General features: G+C 47.9%; 1 protein-coding gene across 16 annotated transcripts in view; it reads right to left on the bottom strand.

Annotated features, from left to right (window-relative positions):
• The window catches only part of Dysf (dysferlin), a 201,592-nt gene that overhangs the window by 48,679 nt on the left and 138,020 nt on the right, over nucleotides 1–14,893 (bottom strand). For 8 of the 16 annotated variants that reach the window (XM_057791040.1, XM_057791057.1, XM_057791089.1 and 5 more), the window contains 5 exons: nucleotides 14,171–14,272; nucleotides 13,916–14,077; nucleotides 11,957–12,122; nucleotides 11,557–11,633; nucleotides 6,828–6,890 (listed from right to left, as the gene is read on the bottom strand). In XM_057791040.1, the coding sequence (XP_057647023.1) occupies nucleotides 6,828–6,890; nucleotides 11,557–11,633; nucleotides 11,957–12,122; nucleotides 13,916–14,077; nucleotides 14,171–14,272 (570 nt within the window). The remainder of the gene's footprint in view (nucleotides 1–6,827; nucleotides 6,891–11,556; nucleotides 11,634–11,956; nucleotides 12,123–13,915; nucleotides 14,078–14,170; nucleotides 14,273–14,893) is intronic. The other 8 variants (XM_057791074.1, XM_057791105.1, XM_057791142.1 and 5 more) reach the window with 1 other exon arrangement.

Below are 14,893 nucleotides of genomic sequence, written 5' to 3'. Positions count from 1 at the left end.
AAACTAGTACCATCAAATAAAGAGAAGACGGATCTTTAGAAATTGGCTTAAGTGTGACGTCAAGAAACAAACATGGGGGCTGGAGGGATGACTCAGTGGTTAGGAGCATGCCCTGCTCTTACAGAGGTCCCAGTTCACACAACAATCTGGACCTCCAGTTCCAGCAGGATCCAATCCATCTAGCTTCTCTGGGCACCTCCACTGCCATGTACATACCCACACACAGCTGTACACATATACACATATTTTTAAAATAAACCTTTTAAAAATTTTATTCCCAGGTCTGGAGAGATGCTCAGCAGTTAAGAGAGATCGCTGCTCTTCCGGAAGACCAAAGTTTGGTTCCCAGCACCCACATAGTATGATTCACAGCTGTCTACAACTCCAGTGCCCTCTTCTGGCCTCTGTAGGCACACACACACACACACACACACACACACAAATAAATAAATAATAAAATAAACCTTTATAAAGAAGAAATTAATAAAGTAAACCTCAGTTTCTGCAGGACCCCTTGGTTGTCACAATCTGAAGATACTGAAGCCTTTACCTATGATTATGTATAACTTGCATATAACCTACACACATTCTCCTGCATGCTGTCAACCATCTCTATATTGCCTGCAATGCTCAGCATGAAACAAATGCCATATAAATAGTTAAACTGCATTGCATGAAGAAATGAATGCGTATGTCCCATGAGCACAAGCATTGTTTGAACATTTTCAATCTGTGTTGTTTACATCTGTGGATGCAGAAGTCACAGATAAAGCATCAGATGTAACAAGCAAATTTAGTTGGCATGAAGGACTGAGATGGTCCAAGGCGTTGCTCCTCAGAGCTCCAGAAGGAATGGAGGGAAGAACAAGGACTAGATAACGCTTGAAGGGTTGACCATTGAGAACTACCCAAAACCAATGAGAATGGAAAAGTCTTCAGAGAGAGACACTGTTGACAGAAATGATGTCAGTGAAACTGGAGTCTTCCAAACAGGGTGAAATAAAAGTATTCTCAAAGAATTAAAAAGCAGGTAAGCCTAAAATAAACTGATTCCCACGTAATGATTTCCACAGATTCTACTGAAAGAAAAGGTAAGGTAAGAGGGAGGAGGCTGCTACACAGAGAGAATAGTAAATTTAACATAGCTAAAAGAACTGATTACTTAAAAAAAAAAGGCTTCAATGTAGTTTACAAGATGAAACTGAAATGTTCAACAAACATTTCAGTGTGAAAGTATTTGAAGAAAATTCAATTCTTAATCATATTCTGGAAGAAGCTGCGCATGTAAATTAAATTTAGATTTTGCTATGTCAAAAATGCAGGTTGAGATTATTGAATAAGGCCAGGCAGAGGTGGTTTACCCTTTTAATCCCAGCACTCAGTAGGCAGAGACAGGCAGATCTCTAAGTTCGAGGTCAACCTGGTCTACAGAGTGAGTTCCAGAACAGTCAGTACTACAGAGAGAAACCCTGTCTCAAAAAACAAAACAAAATTAAATGAAGTTGGCATGTGGCACACTTATTGTCCCTTGACTCAGGAGACTGACAGGAAGACCTCAAGCAGGGCTAGCCTGGGTCACCTAGAGGGTAAGGACAGCAGATTCTTATATCTTAAAAAAGAGAGTCCGGGAGATATAACTCATTGCTAGAGTGTTAGCTTGGCAAGCTCAAGGCCCTGAATTCAATCCCCAATTCCAGGGGAGAGAAGGATGGATGAATGGAAGAAAGGAAGAAGGGAGATATAAAGATATAAAGCTAATAGAAACACAAAGTAAGATGCCAAAAAATCAAATAATCAGTAAAAATTAACAAGCTGATACATTTTTAAAGAATAGAGAATCCAGGTGGAGTGGTACATGTCTTTACTCCCAGGTCTCACGAGGCAGGGGCAGGTGAATCTCTGTGAGTCTGAAACCAACCTGGTCTACTTAGCAAGTTCCAGGCCAGCCAGGATTGTATCCCTGTGTACTGTGTACAGTAAACTATTATATATATATATTATATATGAAATGTATATAATATTTTATACGCACACAGCACAAACTGCTCTTCAATCCAAGTTAAGTTCCCATGTTAGGAGGCTCACAGCCACTGTAATTACAGCTTCTGGAGATCCAGTGCCCTCTTCTGGCCTCCACAGGTACCTGCGTTTATCTGCACATACTCACATTCAGACTCACACACAGCTTTTTAAATTAAACAAAACAAAGGAACCCAGGTTTTGGTAACACATTAACAAAGTGTCCTAAGTTGACATGTAGCCTGTTAAACACATTTGAAGGACACACATTCTTCAGACATACATAAGCAAGTCATAAAAATGGACCTTTTCTTGGGCCATAAAGGTCACACCTAAGTATTATTACACACAGACTACACCCTCTGGACCACAGTAAAGCTAAGCTATGCCAGTATCAACATCAACAGAAAGATAGCTTGAAATATAATTTCGGAACTCCCAAAATGTTTTTAGACAACTCAGGTGTCAAAATGAAATAACAGAAATAAGAAAATATTCGGAACAGAAAAATGGCAAAAATACTGCTCACCAAGTCCTGCGGGAAACATAACACAATACTCAACAGGGAATTTTATAGCCTTGGATGTTTACATAGAGGTTAAAAATACAATAAACACCCCGAAGAGGAGGAAGGAAATAATAAAAATATTAATCAGCTAGGAAATAAGGAAACAAAACAGAAGATCAACTCAAAAATTGACTCTTTGAAAATGATTAAAATAATCTGACAATGTGTAGCAAGAATAATAAAATAAAATCCCAGGAATAAAGGGGACACGGCTAGAGGGAGAAGAAAAACTAGAGAAATCAAGAGGGCATCACAAAAAAATTGCTATGCCAATATCTGGGGGAAGGAAATGGATACATTCCTGTAAAATATAAATCACCAAAAGTGATTCACCTAGAAGCAGAAAATCTCAGAGGTCCTATAAAGATTCTTCAAATTACAACAGCAGTTTAAAATATCCCAAGAAGAATGCTGAGTCTAGACAGCTTTGCAAGTGAACTTGCCAAACACAGGCAATGATGATGCCAGGCTTACTCTGTCTTCTTAGAGACCAGAGAAAGTTCGCTCTCACCCAAGCTACTTGTAAGATGGCTGTCACCTAGACTCCAAACCTGGAGGGCATAAAGGAAGCCATCTCAAGCTGTTCTCAGTCACCAAAACTGAGGCCAAAAGAAACCCTGGGGCCATGCACACGCCTTAAATCCCAGCACTCACGAAGCAGAAGCAGGCAGCTCTCTGTGAGTTCCAGGACAGCTAGGGCTACATAAGAAAAAAAGGATCAAAGGCAGACAGAACTAAACATCTGCAGGTGGAATCTGGCAACAGAAAAAGAAAAAAATGTCGGGGCTAGGTTGCTATGTTTCAGACATGTGAAGTTGTTTCAGAACTGAAAGAAAAGGAGAATAAGTGGAAATGATTTGGGAACAGGTCAAAGGAGGAAAATCACAGGACCATTTCCACAGCCACACGAAAATCATTTGGTAAAACAGCATTCCTGATAACAAGTGTTAACTATCGAGATGTCACTCAGCTTATCTGTTCCATACCCCTTGATGAGCAGACACAAATAGGAACAGGAAAGAATACTTTCAATAATCAATCACACAAAACACCCCCCTAGAGGTCCTAGCCAGTGCAAGAAGTCAGGAAAAAAGAAACATTAAAGATAAAAAACACAAAAGAAGAAAAGTGATTAGTCACAAATTATATAACTGCCTAAAACTCAGAACACTTGAGTCAGGAGAAATGATTAGAGTCTTAATAAAGGTTTTGAAAATAAGACCAGCATATATGAGGGACGATTTCATTCACATATAAATAACAACTTACTAGAAAATGTGCCCCTAATGAACAAGAAAGAGAGCCGGCCTGGATATGTATCGGCAGATGAACAGGTAATGAAATTGTGGTGCATCTATGTGATGGAGCTTTATTCGGCTACAAAGGAAAGCAAAATTGCTTTCGGGAAAATGGATGAGTCTAAAAAGTATAGTATTAAGCGAGGTGATCCAAAATCAGAAGGGGGAAAAAAACCACATGTTCTCCTTCATATACATATGCATATGTACAGAGAGAGAGAGATTAAAAACGTCAGTCCTCAGGCTTCAGAGACTGCCCAGCAGCAGAGGCAGCAGCAGGTGTAGAAGACACATGGGGAGCTAGTGAAACTCTGGCATCAAAGCCGAATTAAGACAGCCCTAAGCCACACCAGCAAAGGTGCAGAAATTCTAAATAAGAATCAGCAAGTCTAGCTCAAAGGTCTATGAGAGGATTTCTCTTGCCTGGGGTGGACAGACATGCTCCACAGTCTGTCCCACAAAGGCCAGTGCCAGCTGAAGGCCGGCACCCTCAGTGGTTCCCGGCAAGCAAGCTGTGTGTGTGACCACAGTCAACTGCATCTGCTTCCAACCTCCTCACTCCAGCTGCACTAACAATGTAATGACACAAATATGACCAAAAAACTATAAAATTTGAATTTAATGCTTTCAGCCTTTTTTAAAAAAAAAAGTACAAACAAAATGGCATGAAGATGCCAGACAGATCTTAAATTTTCAGAGAACCCCCACACTCAGATGTTGCCGTAGCATCTTTACACTCTTCTCAAAGATTAATAAACTAAAGGCTAAAAATCACAGATATTACATGTTGATTGTGGTTTAAAATGAAAGGATTACAGCCCCTCCATTCAGCACATCCGGAGCCAGAGAGCTCGGCTGTGTCAGATGACTGGAAGATGAGCAGGCACACTGGGGGAACCTGAATGCCAGTGTTCAGTATGCAGAGGCCTAATGATCCAGCCAGCTGACCTCCCGTTTGTCTTAGAGAGGAGGGTTTCAGTCTGAGTAAGCTAGGAACCCTTGACAGATGGCAACCTTAAATTTACCCCAGGAACATGAGGGCCGTTGCTCTTTACGTTATCAGAATAACATAAAGAAAAGCATTGTCTTGATAAATACCAAATGATACTGATAAGATTAAACACTTAGACTTGTTTTTCCTTGCGGGGGGGGGGGGCAGGGGATGCACACACGTGTGTGCAGGTTCACAAGGCCATGTGTTCACATGCAGGCTGAGGAAACATGTCATGTGTCCTGCTCTGCCACCCTCCACCTCATTGTCTTGACACGGGGCCTCTCCCTGAAGCTGGAGCTGACCTGGCAGCCAGCCAGCCCCCAGGGAATCCTCTTGTCTCTGCTGGCCACACTCCCTACATTGGTCATAGGCCCACCCATGTGCCCGTGCCTGGCTTTTTATGTGGATGTTGAGGATTTGAACTTGGGTCCTCATGCTTGGGCAACAAGCACTCTTATCCACTGAGCCACCTTGCCAGACTTCATTTAAATTTTAAGCTATTAGAAAACTAACAATAAAAAAAACCAAAATCTCGGCAAAGCCAGGACTATCTGAAACAGCTAGTTTTTACCACAACTAAAAGAAAGTAACAGAAACATTCTCATAAATTAATGGCCGAATAACTTTGCTCAGTGGCCCCTCTACTGTCAAATGCTGTTCTGAAATGGGGAATAATAAAGATAGAGCTTTGAGGATAAAGCCAAGCTTATTTGAACAGTCTTACCCATCGAGACATTTTCTTAAATCAGTAAGGGCTGGGATAAGGGCTTAATAAAGAGATGGCTGAATGTAAGCATACAGAAGTACGGCTCAGGGAGCTGGGGTGTAACTCAGGGTAGGAAGGAGCACTTGCCTAGCATGCACAGGGCACTGGGCTCAATTCGTGGATCAGAGAAAGAGAGGAGAGGAGGGGAGGGGAAGTGAGGAGGGGAGGGGAGGGAAGGGAAGGGGAGGGGATAAAAGGAGAGGGGAGGGCAAGAAAGGGGCATTTCCTAGCAAAAATTACAGTGACAAAAAAGAAAGATATTCCACTGAGAATAGTAATAAAGGCTACAAAATATCTAGGGATAAATTAAATGACCTGACCTATAGATAATAAACTAAGCTTTCTGGGAATGTAAGAAGAATAGCAGTGAGAGTTAGCAAATCAAGTGTCCAGTGATGAGTAGTTGGCCCTTCCAGAGGCTCCATGAGACATTCGGCCATATCTAATATGTGTGTGTGTGTGTGTGTGTGTGCGCGCGCGCGCATGTGTGTGCATATATAAATAGTGGGAGAGCATTTACACTGTATTTTAAAGCTTTTTAAAGAAGATATAAGAAAATGCAATATGATTGCAACATTGTAAAACTCGAGGTATAAACAAGTACATAAAATATACCTAGGAACACGGGCATGTCTAAACAGTCTTAGCAGAGAATGAAGATGCAGATAGCTTTACCTCTGCCCTGCACTCTCTGTGTCTTCTGCATTTCCCACAAAAGGTAATTCAGAAAGAAACCTGAACCACAGAGATCAGCAGAGGCAGAAAGAAAGTAGCCCTGCTGGGCACTGCAGGGCTGACACGCTGGCCCAACCACTTACATCTCAGGGTACACAAGGACCCACCAGGAGTCCACCACACCCACACTCGTGTTGGGAGAAACAAGGAAGGCTAGCTACTACTGTCTGAAAATCCCAGATCCCAAAGGGCAGAGTCAAAGTTAGGGGCATGCTTGCTTCCTCTGGCCCTTGCAGCCATACAGAAGCCCAGCCCACATGCGTAACCAGGACTGAAGTAAGGCTCAGAGGGAGCAGGACATCGACCAGAGGCAGAGATTTACGGGACTGCACCCCAGAACCTTCTCCCCACCCCTCCATGGTTGCACCATGCACAGGAATGCCTCCTCTCCTCATTATCCCAGATGTGCCAGGAAAACCGAGCCAAGAAATAATAAAGAGTACCTACATGAGGACTGGACGGAGAAGACCTCAGGTTAGCTGGGGTCAAGCTTGACAACCCATCTGCGAGCTACAAATTAAACATGCCAGTTAGTGATGGGATTTGAGAACCTGTGACAGGAAAGGTTGGCCAGCCCGAGGGAGTAGGGCTCTCCCCTCCTTCCCTCCAGGCACCCTTCGTACCATCTGTGTGAAGGGTATACTGTCCCCAGTTGAACAAGCCCAGCTCCATGACCCTTCCATTTCTGTGACCTCCCCGAACCACAATGACCAAGAGCAACAGTGAACGGTGAGTCGGGGTCTAAATGTGAGGAAGACCTTGCCTGCCTATTTGGCCTCCTGCTGCGATCTAACTGCCTTTGCTGCCACCTATTCAGGTGCCACCTACTCAGCAATTCTTCCTGCCTTTCTCAAACCTATCTGTTCCAGGGACATTTCCAGTCCCCATCATCTTCTCCTTCTGTCACTAACCTCTCCACACCTTCTGGGTAGGGTAGCCGAGCAAGGGCAAGATGCTCAGCTTCGATCCTCCAGAAGCTGGGGGCCACATGGTTCCCCGGACCCACATAGAGGAAGCTGAAGGAGTCTCACAGTGCACCCCTGCTGTTCGTCCTAGAAATGGCTCCTCACCATGAACTCTCAGTTGCATCTCTAGGACTGTAATTTAGTGTCTTACAGGAGCGCCTCAGACATGCCTGGAGGCCATGGCAAGGGGCCAGGGTGAGAGGGCAGGGCTCGTGCAGGTGAACAGCTAATAGCAGGAGAACAAAGCAGAGCAGAGGGGCAGAGGGGGGAAAAACACAGTGGATCCGAGATGGGGTGGGACAGAAAACAGGTCCTGCCACAAGAGAAACGGGGGGTAAGGCTGGAGAAGCCAGGAGTCAGTGGGGACCCACAGCCACCAGCACTAGCCTTCCTCTTCAGTGACCCAGAAACTCCAAGAGGACCCTGAAAAAGGTGAAGCCCAGGCCAGGCTCCCTTCCTGTGCAGGAAGAATGGCCAGGTGCGGCGCAGAAGTGGGGAGACCTGTTGAGACCTGGAGTGGGGTTTGACACCCAGCCCTCTCTTCTGTGTAGGAAGCATCCCTGAGGAGCAGCTCTTGATCCCAAACCTGAGAAAGCAGGCAGATGAAATGGCACCCAACCAGGGCTGCTGGCCAATACTGGGTACAGTAGGACCTTCCAGAACATACTGGTGCGTACCTCCAGCAGCCCCCAGAGGGCCAAAGATGACTCTGTCCTTCCCCTTCTTGCTCTCATCCCTCAGAGGCCTCTCTGCTATTTTGAAAATGTTCCTTTTTAAAGAAGGTGAGAGGGGGGACAGGCAGGTCACCAGAGCAAAAGAAACACATGCAGCTAAACATAGTGCCAAAGCTCTGTACAGCTGCAGAAATTACACGCTCCCCTTCGGGCTGTGGCCATAATTTGCTGCTCCAATTCTGGGACTGTGTTTCCACCTTCATGGTAGCCTCAAGACTATAACTGGAGCAGTGAGCTCCAAATTAGCCTGAGCCTGAGAGCTGCCCACATCCTAGGCCATCATAATGGAGAAGGTCCCCACCACTTTCTCGGGGCTCCTCCATGCCACCTTCAAGCTGTGTCCTCAGTAATACACATACCACCCATGTGTACATGCATAGCACCTTACCACACACACACCTCACCGCAACACACACACACAGACATACAAACACCTACCACCGACATATGCACACACATAAGCATACATTCTACCTTACCACATACACACACATTGCCTTACCACGTGCATACACCACTTGACCTCACACATACCCAACCTTATCACATATACACATGCTACCTCACCACATGTATGTGCTATACTACACACATCACCTTAACACATGCATACACCACCTTACCACATACATACTACCTCACCAAATGCACACACACACACACACACACCTTATGTATATATCCCTTATATACACAGCATAACCTAGCTGCCAATCTAAAACTTGGATGGAACACACATACACACAAACATATACCCCTATACAAACAAGCACCACATGTATAAACACACATACACACCCCAACAACCAGTCTGAAACCCACACAGAGTACATACATGTGCACGTGCACGCACACACACATACACACACACAAAGCCTTGCTATGTAAACACACATATCACCTCTCCAAAAAGGCATGTTCCTGCCAGATGGTATGTTCAGCAAGAATGGGGCTCAGGCCTCTCCCATCAAAGCAAGCTGGTCCCTCTTTCTCCTCCTCCTTTTCTTGTCTTCCTCTTCCTTCTGCCATCTCCCAACCTAGGCAAGGCCAGCCTTGTGTGTGTGGCACACCTCCAGCAGCCCAGTTCCTGGCCACCCACCTCTCTGCCCAGAGCAAAGGTCTAGCTCTGGCTCTGACTCTTGCTCAGGCCCGGCCCTGGGCCCCTCATGACAGGGTCAGGAGTCTGTCTGGCCTGGACCTCCTTGCTGTCTACCTCTGGCTGTGTTTAGAGCCAGCAGGGCCCAAGCAGTCCCTCCTTATCTAAGCTGTGGACACTGAAAGTGGCACACAGACAGCAGGAATCCTGCTGGGAAGCCATGCACTTAGTTGCAATTCAGACAGGCCTGTGATGGGGGCAGGAAACAGAAGCTGGAAAAGGGGAAGACAGGGCTAGGACTCACTCAGCTACAAATACCCACCAACAGGAAGACAAACACAAACTTGTACTGACATCACTATGGAGCCCTCTCAAAGTTCCACTCAGGTTTCCTGTTAGGAAACGTTCTTCCTCAGACCCATGTAGAAAATGGGCAAATTATCTGTTTATTCTCCTATTCGTCCATCCATATATACATATATACATAATTCATATACCCATCCACCTTCCCATCTATTCATCTGTTCAACCATCTATCCATCTACCTATCTATCCATCTATCTGTTCACCAATCCATCTACCTCTCCATCCATCTACCCAACCACCCATCAACCTACCTATCCATGAGTCCATTCATCAGTAATCAATCTACCCATCTATCATCCATCCATCCATCCATCCATCCATCCATCCATCCATCCATCCATATGTCCATCCACTCATCCATGGATACCCATCTACCTACCCATTTGTTCATCCCCATCATCAATCTATCTATCCACCCATCTATCCTCCTGTCCTCTCATCTCTCCATTAATTTATTCACCCATCTAGCCATTCATCTACTTACTCTCTAGCCATGTATCCATTCATCTACCCACCTATCTACCCATCCTCTATCCATCTATTCATTCATCCACCCATTGGCCATCTAAACAAATTCTCATTGAATATCTCCTCTACACTAGGCCCCGGTTGGACACTGGGGACATAAAAAGAAGGCACCCTGTTTGTTGTCATGCATTTAGTCTAGAGAAGATGCTGAGACCCAGAGAGCCATGCAGGACCTAGAGCTGATGCAGTGGCCGAGATCCTGCCAGAGAAGGGGTAAACATTCCTAAGCTGAGTCTCAAATAATGAACTGAGCAAGAGTACAAAGGCAGCAGGCTGGCAGAGCAGAGCCCTGGTGAGAGCTAGAGGCTGAGAGATGTGGGCTTGGGGCTTCTGACGCCTTCCGGCATTGGTCAGATCAGAGAGCAAGACTTCCTGCCTCTGCAGCAGCATGGCTCCAGGAGCAAAACTGGAGGTGCTCCCCTGAAAGCAGCGGAAGATGGGAGATTAAGAAAGCGGCAGATAATGGCACTCAGTATTCCTATGGAACACTTCAGAGCCAAGCTCTGAGGATCTGGAGGCCATCTCAGCTCTCAGGTTTGCTCTCATGTGCAAAGCTAAGATTTAATGGTGGCTCAAAGAGTCCAGAACCTTGCTGCCTGTCACCTGCTTATCCATCCATTAATCTATCCAACTGTTGACCTCCCCTTCCCCATATATTCACTGCAGTCTGAAAACAGGAAGACTTCAGACAGGTTGGGAGGCTCTGCCTCAGATAGCCTGAAGTTCTAGGATCACTAAAGGCATCGGGTGCGAGCAAGGGCATGCACAGCCACAGATGGGGGTGACAGCCTGAGCAAGTCCAGGCCATTGTTCACAGTAGGGTTTTCTCCACCTCTCGTGTGGCAAGTATTGAATGCAGAGCCCATCCAGAGCCCAAGACAGGAACAGTGCTCCCTTGGGTAAACTAAGTCATAGGCTTCCTGCCATATGCCTTGACATGTCCTGTGATTACCAACAGGACCTAGATCGCAGAAAGACTGATGAACAGCAGGTTGCAATGGTCTTACCTCAAATCCTCCCTTCCTGGTCCTGGAGGTGGGAGACAAGTGAGAGATACACTACAGTCCTAAACACAGCCTGCTCTCCCTAAGCTACCTCCAAGGAGCTGCCCAGCATGAGATCACGGAACAACGTTCCCTCAAAGAAGAGACACCCCCTCCATTCCCTTCTCACTGAGGGATCTCAGGCAGAAAGCCTTCAATGAAGCCCCAAGGTAGATGTTCCATTTTCCCCACATGCTTCCAGAAAAAAGTTTAGATCTTACCCTAAGGACTACACAGCCCTTCCCAATCAGACTGAAAGTTCCCACCTGTGTCTTTGTGACAGGCAGCACCCAGCCACCAGGTTGTAGAGGGATGGGTATAATGGCTTTATGGTCGTGAAGGATAGAGGAGGGGCTAGACGAGATGTGGGGTGCAGGGTGGGGAAGTTAAGGCCGGCTCACCCGAGGCTGAGGCAGGAGGGAACTGCCACCTCACTTATCCTACCTGGACAGGGATAAGGGGCTCCTTGTCATCGATGTCAATGAGCACGTCTTCCCCGGGGCTGAGCAAGCTCACATCATCTGCAGGGAGAGCGAGTGCACTCCTGTGAGGGACTCAGTCGAAGGACCGTCACCAGACCTCTCAATCTCCCCACCCTCACAACCTAGCAGAGGTGTTTCTTTCTGACCCCAGTCCTTCCCTTTCCTGATTCTATCCCCGCATCTTTCCACATTCTCCACCTCTCCCTCTTCATCCCCCCTCAGCTCTTTCTCCACTACCACCCCTATTTTGAACCATGCTTCCCACCCACAAGTAGGATCACTTGTTCCAAATGTGCCAAGCTGCGGAAAGAAAAGCCCCCACCTCTGGGCCAGCTCAGCAAAGGTTACTTCTGCCTCTTTACCTGGGCCACCCCGTGGGGAAGGACTTTCTGCCGAGTAAGGATCACACAGGAATTTCTCCAGGGTGCGAATGGTGCATTGGCCCACTACTGGCCGGCGGCCAAACTGGCGATTATCAATGACCTTGACCACAATTGGGGGACAGTAGAGGTCCTCTCTGGGCAACATCTGTGGAGAGGAGAGGAGGAGAAATCAAAACATGGTCCTCAGCCAATTTCTGGGGAGTCTCAGGGGAAGGAGTGAGGGAGAACCCTCATGGGCAGGACCAAGGGACAGAAAATAACTTTGAGTCCCCAAGTGCCCCAAATTCAAAATGGTAGCCACCAGCCAGTGCTAGCCAGTGGGACAGAGGCCACACACCTTCCTGTCTGTCCTTGGCTGCTGTGTGTGGAGTCTTGCTTTCCCACCAAATACACCCAGGTCAGCCTAAAGTCTGAGCAAGTCTATTTTCTCTGAACCTGCACTGCTTGGGGGGTGAAAGGGGAGTTGGGCTGCAACTCAACATTTATTACAGACAGTCCCCCCCAAGTGGATACTCAGAAGTTGGCTTGCAGACCCAAATTCTTCTCCCCCCACCCCAAAAGCACTTTGAACACAACTTGAAATAATTTATACGCACTCCTTCAGTGGCGTCTCGGCTGAGCCAAGAGAAGGCTCCTGTTGACAGCCACTGGGCCTGGAATTTCTATCGTGCTTTCATCTCGCAAACTATTTTCCTTTTCTCAGATTTGACTTACACCAGCCACTGGGCCCAGGCAACCCAGGGAGCTAGAGAGGGCTGGGGGCTGAGGACTGGAGGGCTGCGGAGTGGGAGACTCAGGGTTCAGGCCTCAGCGCTGGGGGTTGAGTCTAAGGACTATAGGTCTGATGACTGAAAGACCAGGGATTGGGAGTTCAGGGCCAATGGCAGAGCACTGGGCGGGGGGTGGGGGGAGCTGGAGACTGGGGCTGAGATCTGTAGGGGTGAGGGTGGGGATCCAGGGGCTGAGAGATCAGAAGTTAGGGGACCAGGGAGGACAGGGCTATGGGAACTGTTGAGAGCTGAGGCTGCGAATTCTGAGAGCCAAGGCTGAGGGACTGGAGGCTGGGAGCTGAGGATCTGGTAGCTGACGGGAAGGGATGGGAACTGGAGCTGGGAACTGGGAGGCCAGGCTATGGACTCAGAGGCTGGGACACTGAGAATTTGGGGATGAAAACTGAGGGGTCAGAGGCTGGAGAAATGGAGGTAGAGGACTCAAGGCTCTGGGCAAAGGCTGGGAGCCAATGAATGGAGATCAGCGGCTGGGGTATCAAAGGCTGGAAAGGCAAGGGCTAGGGGCTGGGGGTTGATGGGTTGGGGGCCCAAGGGCCACAAGACCGAAGACTTGGGGGTTAGAGTCTGGAGAGCTGGGGCCTGAAAGCTGAGAACTTGGGGGCCAAGGGCTAGGGGCTGAAAGTTTGGGGCTAAGGAATAGGGAACTGAGGACTGACATGGACCTGGAGACAGGGAACAGAGATGGGGATGACAGCTGATGACCCCATGGCCTGGGGACAGGGCCCTGAGGAACTGGAATTGGGGGGTGCTGGGACTGGCAGATGAAGGTTTCTTGGCAAGGATCAAGCTAAGGTAGAACCAGGGAAACTTGGGGAGAATGGCTGAAGGTCAGCCTTGGAGACTCCCTGGGGGGAGGCCCTGTCAATGAAAGCCTTCCTTAAGGAAACAGATTGAGAATGGCTCCTGAGGCTTCTGCTGGCCCAGAATCAGACAGGAGAGGGAGGTAGCTATGTGTGCTGCACACAGGACAAAAACCTTCGATGGAGCAAGAAGTAATTCCTGTTTTCACAAAGAAAGCTTGTGAAAAGACACACACACACCCCTGGACCCTTCTGAAAATCAGAGCTGAATCCCAGGGTTGCTGGGATCATGAAGCCACTCTGTCCCTCGGGGCTCTGAAATGGAACAGTGGGGAGACAGAGCTCACCACTTCCATGAACAGGGTGCAGACATCAAAGTTAGGGTTCTTCCGAAGGTTTCTGATGACACAGGACTGCACTGTCTGGCCACCACACTCCACCACAAGGCTAGGGGAAGAGATGCTGGCCATCTGATAGCTCTTCATGTTCCTCAAGCCCCAGGCCAGGATCTGGGGGCAGAGATAGGGGAGAGCAGCTGAGCAAGGCTGGAGCAGGAAGTGGGGAGGCCAAGGAGACAGCCCCCGTCCCACAGTCAGGCTCACCTCGATGGCTGTGCGCTGGAGAGCTGGCTTGATGTTTTGGGGAACCATGTAGATGTTGGCCTCCCTCTGGGGTGGTGGGTAAGGTAAGTCTGTGTCCTCCGTCTGCAGGGGACAGCAAATCAGAAAAGAGACCACAGTGCAGGGGAATGCCAAGGCTGTGGGATTAGGAAGGACAAACAGGCAGAAAGCAATGGCATACACTGGGGGGCACAGGAATGGAGGACAGAGTTTAGGGTGGGCAAACAGGCAGGAAAAATGAGGACGCTGGATCAGCCTCAGCTGGGCACTGTGCTTGCCAGGATCAGAATGCACACATCTTTGCACGAGGCCAAGGCTGTCCTCCCACAACCCAGGCTCCAGAGCACCAGTGAGACGCCCATGTCTCCCCCCCGTACGGCACACGCGGGTGCTCACATGTGGATGCACTTACATGCCGACACGAGCATGAACACCCTCCTGCTCCAGCCTGGCCCACCTACGTCAGCCTCTCGGTCACTTCCCTCCGTGCTTACCCTCCTGCCCACCAGCTGAAACACACCCTGCTTCCAGCCAGATCCCCCTCCAATCCCCACCCTATTATCACATCAGCAGGAAGAGAGCATGCTCACAGGAAGCCAGGAAGAACAGAGCAACAGCAAATGAGACACAGGGATGTGTGGCCACTGTCCTTACAAGACATGGGATATAAGGACACCATCAGCAGCACTCCAGAGGGGTCTCCCT

This window comes from Chionomys nivalis, chromosome 1 (genome assembly GCF_950005125.1).
Source record: "Chionomys nivalis chromosome 1, mChiNiv1.1, whole genome shotgun sequence".
In the NCBI taxonomy this organism is placed as follows: Eukaryota; Metazoa; Chordata; class Mammalia; order Rodentia; family Cricetidae; genus Chionomys; species Chionomys nivalis.
This window is presented reverse-complemented; position numbering and strand designations above follow the sequence as displayed.